This window comes from Nuphar pumila, chromosome 10, assembly GCF_984573655.1.
Source record: "Nuphar pumila chromosome 10, dmNupPumi1.hap1.1, whole genome shotgun sequence".
NCBI classification, from domain to species: Eukaryota; Viridiplantae; Streptophyta; class Magnoliopsida; order Nymphaeales; family Nymphaeaceae; genus Nuphar; species Nuphar pumila.
The window spans coordinates 44,671,300-44,690,625 of NC_143258.1; the positions used below are offsets into that span (position 1 = coordinate 44,671,300).

The following is a 19,326-nucleotide window of genomic DNA, read 5'->3' on the forward strand; positions in this document are numbered from 1 at the left end:
GATAGAAATAAAAATTGGTTACTGGTTCCAATTAACAGGAGATAGCAAACTACTGTAACTCCAACATACTTCCATAGGACTTGTTTTTGTAAATGAAAAATGTAGAAAAAGCTCCAAGGATTCACCAAAAATAACTATCATGGTAGCTTCCATCCAAAACTCACTGTGCATGTTAAGACATACCTTTCCAAGGACAGTTCCAAGAAACCGGAAGTACTGGAGGTGTTGTTCATGTATCATTCCTGAGGCAGGGTTTGGATATAACATGTGATCAGAGGTTTCCTAGCAGTTCCAGACAGCTTAGTCAGCACTATACATGCAATGTGTGCAAGAAACCTAAAATGTTAATATAAGCCACTGAAAGCTTGAAACTAAAATAAAAAAATTGTCACACAAATGAATCCAGAGAAACTCGTGTCAAATAGTAAATGCAACGATAAGAAATAAACAATATCATTTTTCATGCCAAAAAAAACAAGCAGATGGTGTTCTGAAAACTATGACATAATTTTACATGAACAGTAAGATTTGTTTTCAATGAACATCATCATTAAGATAGTTAAACATTTGCATCAAGTATACTGACCCACGATAAAAGCTACTGAGAAACCAAAAAGAACAAATAAAAGAAGTAATTTTTTTTAAAATATCCTATGGCAAATTACAGAGGTTACTGAGACAAGCTGCCACGTGGAAATAATCATCAAATACAAGGAAAGAAAGTCAAGAAAAAAAAAGCATATCAGCATTCCTCTAAAATGCTAGTTGAAAATTAATAAGTGAAGAATGAAACAACAATGTTGAGAATATTACCGAAACATAATAGTGGGTATGACTACCAATGTCATTGCTAGAAATAGATATGAAATATCTTCGGGGTTAAATGCTGACTTTGATATCATGGAATCTTAACAAGGTAAAGTGCATGGTAAAGAACTAACCACTCATGCTTACACAACTTCAATAAATAATAAGAGATGAGATACAAGTCTGAAAGACTGGCAAGAAAATAGTAATATGACCATAAGGAGAGATCCAAAGATGGAGAGATGATAAACAAAGAACTGAACTCCATCTTGATACTTTCAGCTATAACAATACCTACAAATATGTGTGGGGATTGTAGTTTATGTGTGAAAAAGTAAAAAATATTAGTGAAATTGTCACTTTTCTTCCTTCGTTTTTTTTGTCGGGCTGGATACTTATCTTCTTGATTACGGGTTGGTGTTTTTCCCTACATAGCCAATAGAGAATCAGAATGATAAGATAGAACAGGACTCATAGGGAATGAAGAACAAGCTTGACAAAGATGTAGGATCCCATGATGAATGTAACGAATACCTACAACAAAGAAAATGGATATAATGAAGGCATGCAACAAACACAAACCAAAAAATTCTTTTTAATAGTGCTATTAACTTTTAAACAGGTCATGAAACTACAATAATGTGGCCCTTTCTCCATTCCTAGCAAATGAAAAAAGATGCATAAAACTAAATAGAATGAGATAGAACACTTGGGTTGGAACAAGGTCTGGTTTGAAAATATAAAAACCAGACCCAGTTCCATATGTTACTTGGGTTACGCAGGTTCAACTTGATTACTTGGGGAAAGGGGAAGAACTAGGCCTTTGAATTGCTCACCTAGGTTCATTTAAAAAAGAATTTAGAAAAAGAAATCTCACCTGGGAAAAAGACCACCCCCTAGGATTATGCATATCAAAGTGGAATATATTGATGGTATAAAGATGATAAAAGAAAGATTCTGCCGTTCAAGAGCATGATGACGTTTCATTTTGCACTAAAATGCAGGTTAATATTATAGAATCATTCTCAACAAATACATAAGCAGTGATCCAATTTTTTTCATTGGGTCTGGGTGAAGACCAAAGATCTTGATCTACCAATCTGGCAGAACAACTTAAAAAATAAAGAAGTATCATTAATTTCTTCATGCTCATTCCAAGTTCGAAGTACCATCTGGACAAATAGGAATCCCCTTCCTTACATGATTTTAGGATCTATGGAGCAATTACTTGGAAGTACATTTTTTGCAATATCCCTTCCTATTTGAGAGAAACGGATCCCATTAAATCAATGGATCAATACCAGCAGCCTATTCCGAAATATCCAGTTCCAATCGGAGCATATGGATGGGGGAGAGAACAGGGAAATCCATGTGAGCCAATATGTCTGACAAGTCGCATTATATGTCAACCCAAACTGCATCTTCCTCTCCTGGAGCCCGAAAAAAAGACTTTTGGAACACTAATGGGCATTGCATTAAAGAAAACGGGATTAAGTACCATACTTCACTTTGATGTTGAAAAGTATCATATGGAACTTCTCCATAGCAACATCAGACTTTTTTGTATAGGGAAAGGGAGAAGAAGTCTAAATCAGTGGACCATAATGAACCATTAAAATCATCATCAACATAGACTTTGTTCATCAAGAGACCGGCACGCACACATATAGCGAGGGAGGGAGGAAGATTAAATAGATTAAATGTTAAAAGTTTAATACATAATAACTAGTTAGAGTAATCGAATAAGTTATATGTGCAAAAATGTTTTAATATATAATGGATTACATAAAATAGAACATTTACTGTAACGCCCCAAAATCGTGGATTTGAAACCTTTTATGAGAAAGGTTGAAAGCTTTGAAATCAATCATTTATCAGAGTTTGAAACAGAAGTTCAGCGGAAGATCAGGTTTAAACTAGCAAATCCCTAGACCTTGGGTGCATTACAACACGAATGCAGACTTCCCCTTTTACAAACCGATTTACAGTTCAAATATATATTTTATTGAAATGAAATGAAGAACCAAGTTTTGGTAATACAGTTTTAGAAATCCAGAGTTCTAATCAGAATAAATACTTTCAAAGAGACTTTATACCACATTTACCAAAAGTATTATCAGGAGCGCAACGTCAGGAAAGGGGCCTTGCCTTGAATGCATCACGTCATCGTGTCATCGCAAGTTGTCTCAACCTGTTCAGCACCTACCCATGAAATGGGTCAGTCTCACAACAGACTAGTAGGGGTGCAAAAGACAAGAAAGAACAAATGTTGCAATAAGCAAGATATCTGCTAAATGAAGCAGGGAAAAACAAGACTAGCAGATTGGACAAAACGTGCTATGAAGTAAGCAAAGCTCTAGTAAAGCAAACAGCTACAATACAAGAGCAGTAAGGATCATAGTGCTAAACAAGCAACTATAGCAATCCCACAGATACTATAGGTGAAGAGTAACTAACTCTATCCACCAGTCAAGCAAAGCAAGTGAATAAGACGAACATTCATAACGATGCTCGCAAAACATACAAGTACCATTGGATGGCTCAGTTTATCGGCAAACAACTACATTAATCGTAAGGCACAAGCTATTGGATCACAAGCAATTCATAAGCTACACATGATAAGCAATCATACGGTAGCGGTTATATCACAAAATGTAATAACTAGCATAATGTTAATAGTATAAGTAATTGACTAGTATGGGAAGGTAGTTATTACTTAGCAAAGAACTGCGTAAGCAGTTTAACCAACTAGAGTAACGCCTCGACAGGCGTACATAGCTCAACGAGTAGCGTACCGAACTATCGAGCTAGCAAGCAAGCAAGCAATGCACGTCACAACACGCATATCTCATAATCATCTGTGTAAGTTATATCTTGTCTTATCCGCTGTTGTAGGTACGCACAAGGCAAACGTAGAAACAGTCGGAATCGATTCAGGGGTTCATTATGCAATGTATTTTATTATACCCTGAATGACTGACTGAGTCCACTCCTAAGGGGACGACCAGTGACCAAGAGAGTAAATCCCCAAAGGCAAACAAAGGCCCAATGGATGCGCATCCGAACTTCTGCATAAGTGGCCTGAAGGATTTCCCCTAACCTCCAATGACTGGAGAAGTCGAATCTTTGCCCAAGATTGTCATTAATGACTGTCCATCGGAGTTTTGTACCATCCAACCTCTCTCTTGATGAACTGTCCTGAATGAGCACGACGGGGGGTTTCTTAACCGTCGTTCCATTCTACATGCTCTGGTCTTTCAACCCAATCGAGCATCTTGCCTGTGAAGGCGCATGATTATCATTTATGTGAATTATACACGCCATCGCGCGTTCGAGGCAACCATACACCTCTCATCCTACTCACCGCAGTACGCAATGTACCTGTTCAAAAGTACAACCACGATGAGAGGGGTCAACCCGTAGTGAGGGTAGAAACATCACCCTTGTGATCTCAAGCACATGCCATTGCATGTTCGAGGTAGACATAGACCTCTCATCCTATTCATCGTAGTATGCAACGTACCTGTTCAAAAGTACAACCACGATAAGAGGGGCATGGATTTCTCGCAGGAAATCTCAACACTTTTGCTTTACAGAACTCCACAGTGAACTCATTCAAGTTCCAACTTATCGTGCTCGGGTCCTTTAGACAATCGCAAGCATTCTGCCTATCAGGCGAAATCAACATAACAGGATTTAGCTTAATGCGTCAATACACGCTTAGAGGTTACTACAGACCTCTCGTCCTGCTCTTCGTAGTCCAAACATATCGTACGTGACTAAGAGTACAACTACAAGAGGGGGAGCACGGATTCCTCATAAGAAATCCAACAATAATCTCGTGAGAGAAGGAAGAGCGCCAACTATCGTGGTTTGACCAGAAAGCCTAGAAATTAGGTCTCGCATCAAAGGTGATGTAACACCGATTTAACGATGGCGCAAATACCTCAATAGGGTCCTCACCCTACTCGTGCACAGGCCCCTAAACAGGGTTATCTAAGTCGTATCGGATAGGCGAACTGAGGTTGTAACACACCTCTCCCAAATACATTGATTTGAGAGATCCAGTTGCTATCTCTGCTTTACAAAGCTATGCATCCTTGAAAATAGGTTTGCACCTAAGACCATCATCTTTGGAGAATCGAAGTGCATAAGTGTGTGTCGTGACCTTTAAGACAAGTGAAACGATATACACTATACACTCGAAGCTGCACTCAAGGAGTACAAGCTGACAAGGGGCAAACCTGTGCACATGCTAATACAATGGCAAATCGAAGGGCAAGACTCGATAGGCGAAGCTGCACCGCGAGGGTAGAACGCTAGAGCTACACACGAGGTATGAAATCATACATCGATCATCGAAACACACAAGCAGACAACTACGCAAGCAACTCACGAGGTATGAGATCCTATACTGACTAAGCAAGTGTAAAGGACGACTCACGAGGCATGGGGTTGCACCTCGATTAAACGATAAGCGTAAGCAAGTAAAGAAGCATACGACAGAGATAAGAATGCATGCATGAGCAATGCATATGCACGAACTGCGTCAATAAGGTAAAGACGAACACATACAAAAGTAAGTGCACAGCCAGCATCACAGCACAGGAACGTAAAGTACGAAGAGTAAAGCAAGTAGCAAGGCCAGGGCGCATAAAGCACGGGGCAATAAAAGTAAATGCAGAAAGCAAAGTGCGGGAACGTAAAAGAGGACCAGGATGTCCTGGAGTAAAAAGGCAGACATATACAAGTAAATGCCATGGCACAAAGCGCGGGGCAGCAGGAAAATAAAGTACGAAAAAATAGAGATGACAAGGATCGCGAAACCGCATCCTTGAGTTAAAAGACATGAAATGTAAAGACAGGAATGAAAAGCCCGGGCACATATAGTGCGGCGGCAACAGAAAGGAAAGTGCGAGAAAGTAAAGAGGACAAGGATCGTGAAACCGTGTCTTTGAAGGTAAAGACATACGTATATATATTATACGTATACATATATCATCCTCTTTTAGTTATCTTCCTTATTTTAGCATTTATTCGTTCATTGTCCTTTCACGCAAGAATCCCCTACCTTAAGGGGTTGCGGGTCCTCTTACACCAGCAGCGTAGGTAAGCACGAGCTCGAGCCACAAGGGCGAGCTGGATCCACCGTTCAACCTGGAAAGCTTAGAGCGTTAGTATATGCCATAATGTAAATGAGAAGCAACAAAGGCAGCAAGGCCTCCTGCCTGCAGGAGGCAGAGGCAGGAACTTCTGCATCCTGCAGACAAGGGTGCCAGATGTAGGGGCCTCAACCCTGCTTGGCAACAGAAGCAAAGGCAAGGAGCAGTAGCTCCCTGTCTGCCGGAACAGAGAAAGGCAGGGGAGGGAGCAGAGGCTCCCTGCCACACCTGCCACAACGAGACATGCCACAACAAGACGGGGGAAAACACCCCCTGTCAGAACAGGATCTCGGACAGGGGCACCGCCCTGCTGGGAAGGAAACAGGCAGGGGCTGCCGACAGCAAGAACAAGGCAAGGGGGCAAAGCCCCTTGCCGGAGAACAAATGAAATGCAGGGGGCAAGCCCCTGCTCGAAAACAGGAAAGCAGGGGGGGCTTCGCCCCTTGCCAGCAAAACGCAGGAGGACAGAACCCCCTGTCGAGGAGTAACAGAGGGTGCAGGGGGGCTCTGCCCCCTGCAGGGAAAACGACTGAAGGCAGGGGAGCCTTGCCCCCTGCCGGCAAACAAAAGAAGGGGGGGGGGGGGGGCAAAGCCCCCTGCCGAGAAGCAACACAAAGGCAGGGAGACCTCACCCACTATCGAGAAACAACAAGAGAGCAGGGGGGCTCCGCCCCCTGCCGGGACAACAACATAAGGCAAGGGGGCGAAGCCCCCTGCCAAAAAACAAGAGCAACGACAAGGGGGCCTCGCCCCCTGCCAGGAAACAAAAGAAGGAAGGGGGCTTGTTCCCTACCGAACACAGGATGGGGTAGGGAGGCAAAGCCCCCTGAGAGAGGACCCCAAGAGGTAGGGGGCGAAACCCCTGCCGAAAAAACAATAAAGCGACAGGAGGTGGAGCCCCCTGTCGACAAGAGGCGACGATAGGGGGCTGAGCCCCCCCGGTCGATCGACTGCAAAAAGGCAGGGGGGTAACCCCCTGTCGACAAGAGGTAACGACAGGGGGCTCAACCCCCTGTCGACCAACTCCTCACAAAGGAGAAGAAAAGGAGGGAAGGGTTTTTCACCTCGAAAGGCCGCAGCAACGGGGCCGCCGGGGTTGCTCGCTGACTCATCGGGAACCACGGCAACCACAGCAGAGAGGGGACAGCGACGGTGCTGTTGCCGGCAGTTGTAGACGTCAGGTGGTCGTAGGAAATGAGACCGCCGATGTAACAGGGAGAGAGGCTGAGTGGAAGGGGCACCGACTTTCCCGGCGTCAGGGTTCTGGCACAGCCGATCGCCAGTCAGGAGGTCGTCGCTGTTGTCGCAGGTGACCGACGGGAAGTCTGCCAAACTCAGAGAGGGGGAGGCGAAGAGGCTCGGAGGTCGGCAACGACGAGGAACACAGGCGGTGAAGGTGGGGGACCACCGGAGCTTGGAGGCTGTCGTCGGCTTCGATCGCCGACGTCCTGCGACACAGGGGACGGAGAGGGGGTTCATCGCGTCGTCGGGAGTCCTGCCGGACTGAGAGAGGAGGCGGTCGGACAGAGTTGCTCACCGGTGTCTCTAATCGCCGACGGCAGCGTGAGAGAGACGGAGCAGTGGAGAGAGAAGGGGAGAGGGTTTTGAACCCTCGCCTGAGACGCATGCATCTTTTAAAAGACGCAGGTTCTCGAGGCCTCGAGAACCCGGGTCCGGGTCAGGCTCGGGTCCGGTTCGAACCCAGATCTGGGCCCGACACAGAGAACCAAACCCCGACACGTGTCCGACACGTGCAGGGCACGTGTCTGACACGAGTCGGACGCGATTTTTTTTTTCTAACGAGCTATTACATTTGCATCATCAACTAGGGTTGCAAATGGGTCCGACCTAGGCAAAATAGGTCCTAGGTTTGATTTTACAGCAGTTAGTTTGGATCTAGACCTGGATCCAACTTGGAACTCACAGAGAGACCCGAATTTGGGACTGGATCCTAGTTTTATGATAGTAGATCCGCAAACTCCATTAGCAGTGGCAAATTTATAATAAAAGTGGAGCAAAACATGCCTTGCCTCCGTTGACAAAATCAAAGGCAGTGGCATCCACTTATAAATTTCACACATAATATATTTTATTTACAGTTACTATCTATGTCACATGGACTCTTCTAAAGGGTCGCCGCACCCGCGTGTACAGGTGCAGCCAAACTTTCCTCGGTGCAGTCAACTACACCCAGGGTTATAAGTGTCCATAAATGGACTCAAATCCATTTCAGTCCAAAAAAATCGTGTTAGCACATTTGCACAAAACACAATCCCCCCCCACACACACACACACATCATTCTCGACCCTTCCTTTGTGCCTCTCGTCCCTGCTCTTCCTCCTCCTACTGGCACCCACGGCAACAGGTAATCCTCCTCATTCTTCTTCCTTCTCTTCCTCCCTCCACTGCCTCCTCCGCTCTTTATTCTCCTCAATCTTTCTTCCTCTTCCTCTCTCTCTCTCTCTCTCTCCTTCTTCCTTCTCCTCCTCCCCTCATTTTAGCAAGGGCCGAACCCAAGATCAGCTCTCATGGTTGCTAGGTTCAACAGAGCAGAACCCAGGTTTGCTAGGTTCAACAGAACCTAAACCCAACCTTGGGTTCAACTCTGTTGAACCTAGGCTTGCTAGTTTATGCTCTTGGGTTTAGTAGAACCGAAACGAGAGTTGTTGTGTTCGGCTCTACGGAACCCATTGTTGTTGGGTTCAATAGAGTTGAACCCATGGTTTGTTGGGTTCAACACAACTGAACCCAGGCTTTCGTAGTTCATTTAAATATGTATGTATTTAACATTTTTAAATTTTAATTATAGTATAGACAACGATCATCTAAATTTTGGGATGTAAACCTAGATGAGTATGACTTGGAAGGGGAGCATGATTTCAACACCGCAAACATGGACTTAATTGAGTCAGTTCTTCCTTCTTATGATGAAATTGATGAAGAAGAAGAAAATTATTAAGATCATTACGTTATCATCATATACATTGTGTATGATATACTTTTGGTATGCAATTATGCATTGTTTGCTTCTTTTCTGCTTAAATTGTTTGCCTTTTTTATTGATACGCAATATGCTTGACTTGTACTTCGTTACTCGTAGTTAATTTGATTTATTGTGTGAATTTATGCATAATAAATTGATGATATAATAATTGTTTTATGATATGATAATTATTTTTTTTCATTAGTAATGGCAACTTAAAACCATTACAGTATGTATATATATATATATATATATATATATATATATACCCTCCCCACACCCCGCACCCAAGTTTTTTTTAAAGTGAAGCATCGCTGCACCACACCCACACCAATGTGACATAGGTTACTATATACACCTTGGAGTACTCTCTTTCCTTTCACTTTACAAAAACACATGGTTAAGGGGTCGGGTCGGGTCGGGTCAGACCTGCCTCTATATATCTATTTGTCCAGTTCTGTCCCAGATCCAACTGAACTGGAAACTATAAGCTTTGGGTTCGGTCAGTTCTAAAAATGGAACAATATTTTGAACCCAGATCTGCCCATATTATCTTCAGTCGGGTCAGAATCAGGCCAAAATCCAACCTGTTCGCAACCCAAGATTCAACAATGGAAATACCTCTTTCCTTACTTTTTTTTGCCTAAAGACTCAAGCATGTACATTGGGTTTCACGGATTTCAGCAAACCGGGTCCAATCCATCAAATAGGTTGCAACACCCAAACAGGCAGGTGCTGCACCACACATGCTCCATGCCTATATACCTGGAGAAAAACTAGCCAGACTACAAACAAAGAGAAGAAAGAGAATTATTTGGAGGGTCATTTACAAGGCCTCAATGGTATGTTACAAGAACACCAAATGGTTTTAATTTAGAGACCAGGACCATGCATCATATGAATCATCTTGTACCTTCTTAGTTGTTAAATACAGAAGGTAATACATCTGTAGAGAATACAAGTTGCTTGTGGATGAGTTAATACTGGTAGCCTATGTCATATAGGTGTGGGTGTGCGTGTATATGTGGGTGCGGGTGCAGATACGGGTGAGGATGTGGCAGTTTAAAAAAACTTGGATGTAGGGGTGCAAGGAGGGTGTGTGTGTGTGTGTATATATATATATATATATATATATATATATATATATATATATATATATATATATATATATATATATATAAAACTAGACTTGGTTAGGGTTAACTGAATCTACTTTTGGACAGAAATGAACCTCAGTGTGGTTGACTTCACCTGACACAAAGGAAGTTGTGTCCAAGTGTCGCACCCGCATGGGTGTGGGTGCGACGGGAGTGTGGTGCCCTGTTAGAAGAGTCTGTGTTACATAGCTTGTAGCTAAACTAAAAATTTGAAGGGGAAGGGCAGTTTAGTTTGCTGTTCAATGGAGATGTCCTTCCCATGGATCCTATATCTTTACATGTAGCACAACCTTATTTTAAACATGAACTTGTCAATGAGGATAACCACTAGCATGCTACTACTCAACAACTTTTTTTTCAGTAAAATTACATATCTAACACTAGACACAATGGAGAAGAAACTTATCAGAAAGACCAATACAATTAGAAGAAACGGATATAAGCAGTTGGTTCAAGAAAACTCAAAAATATGCAGGGTAGGCAGTTGGCTAGAAGCACTGTCAAGAAAAAACCAAAATATCCTACTTTCCATAAACTTTGTGTTTAGATCAAACTTACCAGTATCAGTCTCAGCAATTTCTTGGCAAGAGTTTTTCTTGTGAGATTTTTTAAAAGTTTTGTTTTTGGAAAAGAGCCATATGGCACGAAAAGGAAATCCAATTCGATAAGACTTGATCTGAATTGAAGTTCATATTCAAGTTGGTTCAGTAAGGGTGACCAAGAAAGTCACAGAATGGTCTTTTCCAGAAGAGTCATCTTAGGAATTAAAAAAAGAAAAAAAGCAATTGATGAGACTCTTTCTCTCCCCCTCTTCCTCTTCCTTCCATCCATCCTATCTTTTTCCTCTACCTTATCCTTCCGTTCTTTTTCTTCGTCTTCCTTCCCTCTTTATTTTCTTTTCTTCTCAAAGAAGGAACAATAGTAAAAGTGGTAAGAAAATAAAAAGGCCACATGGTTCAGTCACTATACTTAAGGACCCTAAATGTGCTACCATGTATATAAGGACTGTACTTCCATGTCCTGAATTTCAACTTCCATAAGCAGCCACTATCAACAGTGAAGGTGACTGTGAACCAATTTACAAACCAGGACGAGGCCCAATAATAACTTTGTAACCTGGCTGCAGTCGGAAAGGTCTTTATCCAAGTAGCTGCTTGCTCTAAGGACTTGCATGTACGCTGCCAAGTGGATGGGTTTTACCAGACACGATCTGACATTAATTAGAGTTCATCTCACAAAAACAGACTCCACTAATTTGGGTGGGGATCTGGAGAGTAAAGATAATGATTGGACTTGTAAGTGGCTAGCACATTATAAACTAGATATGAGTTCCATTGAGTTCTGAATAAGTTAGGACATCGTTATGTGCAAAAATTTCAAAATATACAAGTTTCACAACATAAGGATGGTCGGTCCCCATTCAACCCATCCAGGACCTGGATCTTATCCCAACTAATTAGGTTCAAGTAGACCTGGACCTGGTACATGTGCCCTAAGGTCATATTCAGATACAGAACGACTAGGTACATCCCAAGTTCGACCAGGGATGGCACTACTAATAGAAGGCAACTCAGGCATCCAAACCCATACGAACCTGAACTGAACTGGTTCAGTCAGTGTCTGAGTTAAATTTTACCATTCAATGTCAGTGGTCAGTTTTGGAACTGTTGATAAGTAGAGAAGAGACACCTTTGAGATCAAAAATTTCACTTTTTTTTCTTTAGTTAACTTAATTTCCTTTTAGGCAGTGCCAACACCTAAAATAGAGAAGGGTGCTAGTTCAGATATCAAACCACAAAGTCAAACAGGAGGATAAAAGAAAAGCCTATTGTTTTTTTCAAGGCACGAAAAAAAAAACATAAATAAAAGGGTGACAAGATACCACGAAAAAAAAGTGAGGGAAAAATGAAAATGAAAGAGAGAAGACCAAGGCATCAACAAGTTTTGAATGTAAGAAAAATCCACCGTTATAAACATCACAATGACTAACAGAAAAATGAAGATAAAGAACATGTTTCAGCAATAGAACTAACCTTAAATAGGCCATATTGCACATCAAAAGCAGCTCTGGTTATGTTTTCCATAAAATCCTTAAAAATCCCTCCTCCATCTATGCCAGCCTCCTCAACTCCAAATTCATTGACAAATGTCACCCGGATCTTGCATGAATCACAAATGAAAAACATCAGAGCATAATCAGCCATATAACCTAGAACAGACCATATAAAAGCATACTTGCCTCCTATGAGAAAAAACATGCTGAAACAGTAGCCATTCAATTTCTTAGAATTATCACAGTAAAAAACATCTCATTGACTGAAAGTTTCATTCCATACCATTCCCTTAAGATCTTTTTCAGACAATAGGCTCAACTGACTAAATGCATCTTCAACAATTCGATCACGTCTTATTCTAAATCGATGTCTAGTGAAAGCAGCATGAGCCCCATTTGATTGCCGTATAGCTCCCAACTGTGACTGATAAAATAACCCAAGGAGTGTAAGCCATTACCAACCAGGAAACCTAGCATAGATGGTTGCAAAGCCAGCATCATGCCCAATATAAGCCATCAACTTTCACAAGTAATTGATTAAAGTGAACAAGCTATAGGACAGTGATTTCAAGCTACCAAACGTCTCCAGTGATTGGCATCAAGTTTGTAAAAAATCATCGCTTACAGTGTAAATTCTGACTCTGCTCGTAAATGGCACCAGAAAAGGAGCTTGCTTTAATATGTTATTGGCTCTCGTGTTTTCAATTACAACCTGAAGAGAAAACCACAAATAAATACCTTCTGAAGACAAACAAGAGACCCACATGCGCTAAAAGTGTTTACCTGAGAAAAGAAATTTTCGCTGATTGCTTCATGAGCATGAAAGTCATCAGGTGATGTAAACTGCCGCCTGCTATTCCAATCTTGCAACTGGAATATAAATGTCATTTCTCAGTATCATTATTATCAACATTTTTTAAAGAGAGCTTTGATCAGAGAAAAAAATGAGTGAAAGAAACAACCATTAAGTGATGTCAGATGTTTCAAGAACAGTGCAACTAATGGTGGTCATTAGACAACATAATGCAGCTATAAATGAGAAAATCACAACTAACTTAGGTAGCCATACTGTTCAATCTGAAGCTCAAATCTCACTACCAACTTGTTCCCATATATTGATCTTTTGATTGTCATGAAAAGAGCAAAGAATAGAGACATCTTGTGGCAGCAAAAAAACATGCCAGCTGTAAAACGTGTTCTATGAGCTACACTAAGTTGATTTACCTGATTGAAAGTTTTCAAATTCCAAAACATCTGAGAACAAGAAAGGTATTATACAATAATGCCAGACAGGGAAGCGGAAGTGGGAGATGATACAAGAAGTGGAAACTTGGAGGCACTTTAAAAAATTTACGCAGCAAGAATAAATGATTTGGAAACAAAGTGGAAGTTGAACCGATAACAAAACAGAAATTGAACAAGAAACAAAGTGGGAACTGGACTGGAGGCAAAATGAGAATCAACCAAGAATTGAATGAGAAATGAAACACACACACACACACACACACACACACACACACACACACACACACACACACACACATATATATATATATATATATATATATATATATATATGTATACATATACATGTATGTATGCACATAGAATGGTTCTTTAACAAATTAAAACATATGATACATGCCATTCTTGTGATATGAAACTTGGCATAGGAGATTAGGTCATCCAAGTATATCAAAATTGTATTTGTTTCCTTTTCTTGAAAAGAATTATAATCAAAAGGACTTTTTGTGTAAAGATTGCATCATTGGGAAAATGGAAATTCTACCTTTTAGATCTAGTAAGTTTGTTTCTAAAGAACCATTTGACTTAGTGCATTCGAACGTTTGGGGTCTCGCTCCCATTGAACCTTATCAAAAATCCTTTCAAGACTAACATCAAAACTTTTAGATCTGATTCTGTAGGAGAGTTTTTATCCAATGATTTTAAAAAATTTCTTGACCAACATGACTTCTTCATCAACGATCTTGCGGAAAAAACCCTCAAAAAAATGGTTTAGTTGAAAGAAAACATCGTCGTATTATTGAAACCACAACTCTTCTTATTTCGAAACACATTCCTAAGAACTTTTGGGCTGAGGCCGCTCTTACGATGGTCTACCTAATTAATAGAATGGTGTCATCCTCATTAAATAATGTATCTCCTATTGAAAATTTATTCAAACTAAGTCCCAATTATAAAAGACGGGCTTTTGGTTGTAAATGTTTTGTGTTCACTGATAAAAATGATAAACTTTCCCCAAAATACATTCATTGTATTTTCTTAGGATATGTTGAAAATAAAAAAGGATATAGGTGTTATTGTTAAATATATATTCTTTATGAATATATATTTTTTTGTGTATTATATATAAATATATATATATGCATTCATATGTATATATATATTCTTTCTTTTTAGATTGTACTTTAGGAAAATCATGTATTTTTATTTTTTTGTTTTATTTATTTTTGCTTTATGATAAAAATGCCCTTGATGGCATTTTTGTCATTCTTTTTTTAGCATTTGGGTTGGCGCCAACTAGCCGTTGGACTAGCCCAACAGCTAGTTGAGTCTCTCTTTTCTCCCCTTTGTGTATATATAGGGGTTACTCCCCTCTTGTGATTCATGCTTCTCTTAAGCATTTTTAAGATAAATAAAGTACTCTTCCTTCACTCATTAAGCATCTTATTTGTCTGTCAAATCTTGTTAAAAAGATTTGTCAACCATTCTAAACCTTTCTCACCCAAGCATTTCCAAGCCTCGATAGGTATACCATCTGGGCCAACTGTCCTTCTTGATTTCATTTTCTTCAAAGCCTCTGCAATTTCTTTCTTTTGAATCTTGCGCATGAAGTCATGATTCATCTCATGAAAAGGAATGGAGAAGTCTCCAAGATCCTGAACATGACTTCCATTAAATAGCTTATCAAAATAATCTTTCCATCTCTCCTTAATCTCCTCATCTTTAACTAAAACTCTTTGCATTTCATCTTTGATACATCTAACCATACCCAGATCCCTCGATTTCTTATCTCTCATCTTTGCAAGCCTATAAATATCCTTCTCGCCCTCTTTTGTATCCAACTTGTCATAAACCTTCTTATATACCTTATCCCTCGCGTTTCGAACTACTTTTTTAGCTTTCTTTTTTGCTATCATATACCTCTCCAAATTCTTATTATCACGACTCTTATATTTCTATAACACTCTCTTTTAACCTTAATAGCTAATTTGACATCCTCGTTCCACCATGATGTATCCTTATCTAGCGGTGCACCGCCTTTAGACTCACCCAATACCTCATTAGCCACCTTTCTCATGCCACCCGCTATCTTATTCCACATTGATTCTAAATCCTCCTCGAGACACCAATCAGCTTCCTTAACTACCTGCTCTACAAACATTCTTTGTTTAGCTCCTTTCAGTGCCCACCACTTAATTCTAGGATCTATCCTATGTCTATCCCTTTTGCGGCATTGTCTAATTCTAAGATCTAAAATTAATACTCTATGTTGTGTACCTACACTTTCTCCCGATATAACCTTACAAGCGATGCAACAACCCCTATCTCTCTTTCTAAGTAGGAAAAAATCTATCTGACTCGTATTAACCCCACTTTTAAATGTTACTAGGTGAGACTGCCTCTTCCTAAACCAAGTATTTGCTAAGATCATATCATAGGACAAACCAAAATCTAAAATCCTTTCTCCACTTTCGTTTCTTTCTCTTATACCATAGCCTTCATGAATACTCTCAAATCCATCCCTACTAATGCCTACATGTCCATTAAGGTCACCGCCGATGAAAAGCTTTTCTCCATAAGATATCCCTTGTACTACTCCATCTGAATCTTCCCAAAATTGACGCTTAATGGAATCATCTAAACCTACTTAGATGCATAAACACTAATAATACTAATAATATCCGTACCTAATACTAATTTAATAAGTAAAATCCTATCACCCTTCCTACGGACCTCAACTACATTATCTATAAACTTACGACTAATAACAATCCCTACTCCATTCCTATTCATATTTATTCCTGTATACCAAATCTTATATCCTCAAGGTTCTATCACTTTTGCTTTCTCACCTACCCATTTGGTCTCTTGTAGACATAAAATATCCATCTTTCTCCTACACATAACATCTACTAACTCTACCAACTTACCAGTTAAAGACCCTATGTTCCAAGTGGCTAACCTAATTTTATGGTCTTGAACTATCTTCTTTACCCCCACCCATCAGGGGCACATTGGTCATCAAAATATTTTCTTTATTTTTAACCCTTTTGTCCTTAACCATTTGGTTAAGGACATCATTGTAAAAGGCCTTAAGAGATGTTGGGACCTCCCCAACAACAATATTTCTAGTTGTTGGGGATGGTCCCAATGGCCTTGTGTATGGGCTAATGTGTATAGAAAGGGATAAACCCCCTCTTGTAAAGGTATGCTTATTCTAAGCATTTTGGAATAATATTTTTATTTTTTCTATTTGTGTTGTTGCTCTCATTTGAGAGCTTTATGTGTTAGCCCTTAGTGGCTCTTTTGTACTTGGCCCGTAAGTGGCTCTTGTATTTGTGAATATGCACATTTTTATCCCCTTTGTAGCATGGTCTTTGTGCACTTGTTTCATTGCATATATAAACATACATTTTACTCATTCATTGCGTTGATGAGCTGTCAAATTTGCTTTCTAATCATTACTCTACTATCAGAGTATCATAGCACAATATGATATTCCTCTCTTGTTAGCGATCTTCTTCATCCTACCCACCATGATATTCCTCTCTTGTTAGTGATCTTCACCCTACCCACCATGATCTGAAAGAATCATGTGATATTCCAAGGTTTTGTCTTGACAATGTGCCAAGGAACCTAGGGTGGGGAAATTGGACCTAAGAAGCTCCTTCCCTAATCTAAAGGTTCTCCCAAAAAGTGGATATCTTTGTAAGCCTATCTTTCTAAGAAAAGTTCCTTAACCCCCATAACTTCCAAAGACCGAAGCAATTTTCCCATTTACATTGTTCCACTAGTTTTAGTGCCAGCTACATAATTCATAGTTGCCTCATAATAGTAAGCTCTGACTACCATTTGTCACAAGAATTTTTTCAAGCATACCCAATATCCTAATATTAAGGCCTTTGATAGATGGAACTTGAGGATGTCTAATGCATAGTCACTTGTATTGTTAGAGGTAATTTCTCAGAGAGATTTTCAAAAGTTGATAAATCTCGGGAATATCTCAGGAGTTTAAAAAATTGAAAAAAATATATATAAATAACAACAAAAAACCTAAGAAAATAATAAGTTTTGTATTATTTTTCTTTCAAAAATATAAATAAATATGTTTTAAAGTTTTTACAATATAAAAGAAATAAAAAATAGGAAATGCAAACTTAAAAAAAAATTTATCGTGATATTACCACGATATTTTTCATTTGCCGATATTTTGAAAATATCGTGATATATTCCCAATATTATCAGCAAGCTTGAAATTGCCGATGATATCGCGATATATTCAAAATATCAGCGATATCGGTGACAGTGGTCTAATGTAACAATATTGAGGCCTATTTGATGGGCATAAAGACCAGCTTTTAACTCATCAAACAAGAAATAAATAGAATCCTTTTTCCAAAGGAAGTTTTAAATCGCTCTCACAAATTCACAATGAATGAAATGAGTTATTCTAGTAATTGAAAGGACATATAACATAACAGTACAATTGCAAGGATCGGTTTAACAATAGTCCATATACTAGATAGCATGAGGTATCTTGACTACCACAAACAATCTCTTGTCTTTAATGTCCTTCCGAGGAGAAGCAACCGGGCATCTTTAAACAATGACATGCCAAGGCATTTAAATGGAAGTTTCTTAGATCAAATTGAGTATTGGAAAGAAAAAATTCTGCTTTCCCATTAAAGACTAAATGAAGCAAACTGAATTTTGTGAGGATTGGTATCAAGTCCTGAAATATCTTTAAAAGATAAAAAATTACCAGCATCTGCTGACTTTGCATGGCATTGCTTATACCAAAAGTGAAAATGTAACTGACTTATAACAAAGGGATTGAAGGGGTAATGCTCGGAAACTAGTACATTAAAAATTTGACCTATAGTGCTCTCGTCAAGAGAAGGCATAGGTCCTCACTCATTAGAGGGCGGCCTGAACATATTTGCCTCCTTGCTCCAAGAGCCTACCAATTATGGCAATGGTAATAGATCAAAATGAAAAACAAGCCTATAATGGATTGAACCCCATCTTCTCCATTAGAGAATGAGAAAGTCCCAATATACTTTATCTAAAGTTGCCACCATGTTCACGATATTTCTAATTCCAATCAAGGCTCCCTTATTATCATTAGTAACTTTATTTAACCTCTTTATATGCCTTGGCAATGATTTTATACACATTTCTTAGTAGCAGTGTTAGCTGAAAGCAGTAGCAAGAGAGAACAATACATGCCTTGAGAAAAGCACCATTAGAGTACAACAACAACAACTACTACTACTACGCCTTCATCCCAAAACAATTGGGGTCAGCGATATGAACCAAAAAAGAAAATCATTCTGGGTCATCCACATGAATCCTTCTCCTCCAATCATTTCTATCCAATGCCATGTCCTCGGTGAGGTTCAAAGCATTCATATCCTTTCCTATCACCTCCATCCATGTCTTCCTAGGCCTACCCCGACCTCTTTTAACTAATATATTTTCCCATCTCTCCATCCTTCTAACTGGAGCATCATTAGGCCTTCGCCGAATATGCCCAAACCACCGTAAACGATTCTCTCTCATCTTATTTTCAATGGGTGCAACGCCTACCTTCTTACGTATCTCCTCGTTCCGAATCTTATCTTTTATTGTATTTCCACACATCCATCTCAGCTACACTCATTTTTTGAATATCATCTCTCTTGGCAGCCCAACATTCCGTACCATATAGTAAAGCGGGCCTAATAGTCGTCCTATAAAACTTTTCCTTCAACCGCAATGGCATTCTACGATCGCACAACACTCCAATTGCACTTTTCCATTTCATCCACCCAACCTTTATCCTATGATTTACATCTCCATCAATTTCTCCATACTTTTGAATGATAGATCCCAAATATTTGAAACAATCATTCACCGGTATTTCTTGCTCACCATTA

The 19,326-nt window shown here is 39.7% G+C and overlaps 1 protein-coding gene across 1 annotated transcript in view; it reads right to left on the reverse strand.

Annotated features, from left to right (window-relative positions):
• Positions 1-19,326, reverse strand: part of LOC149826780 (E3 ubiquitin-protein ligase UPL6-like) — a 146,926-nt gene that overhangs the window by 51,712 nt on the left and 75,888 nt on the right. The window contains exons 13-17 of the mRNA XM_090018976.1: positions 12,947-13,033; positions 12,789-12,875; positions 12,447-12,587; positions 12,144-12,269; positions 184-282 (exon numbers count right to left, since the gene is read on the reverse strand). Of these exons, the coding sequence (XP_089875102.1) occupies positions 184-282; positions 12,144-12,269; positions 12,447-12,587; positions 12,789-12,875; positions 12,947-13,033 (540 nt within the window). The remainder of the gene's footprint in view (positions 1-183; positions 283-12,143; positions 12,270-12,446; positions 12,588-12,788; positions 12,876-12,946; positions 13,034-19,326) is intronic.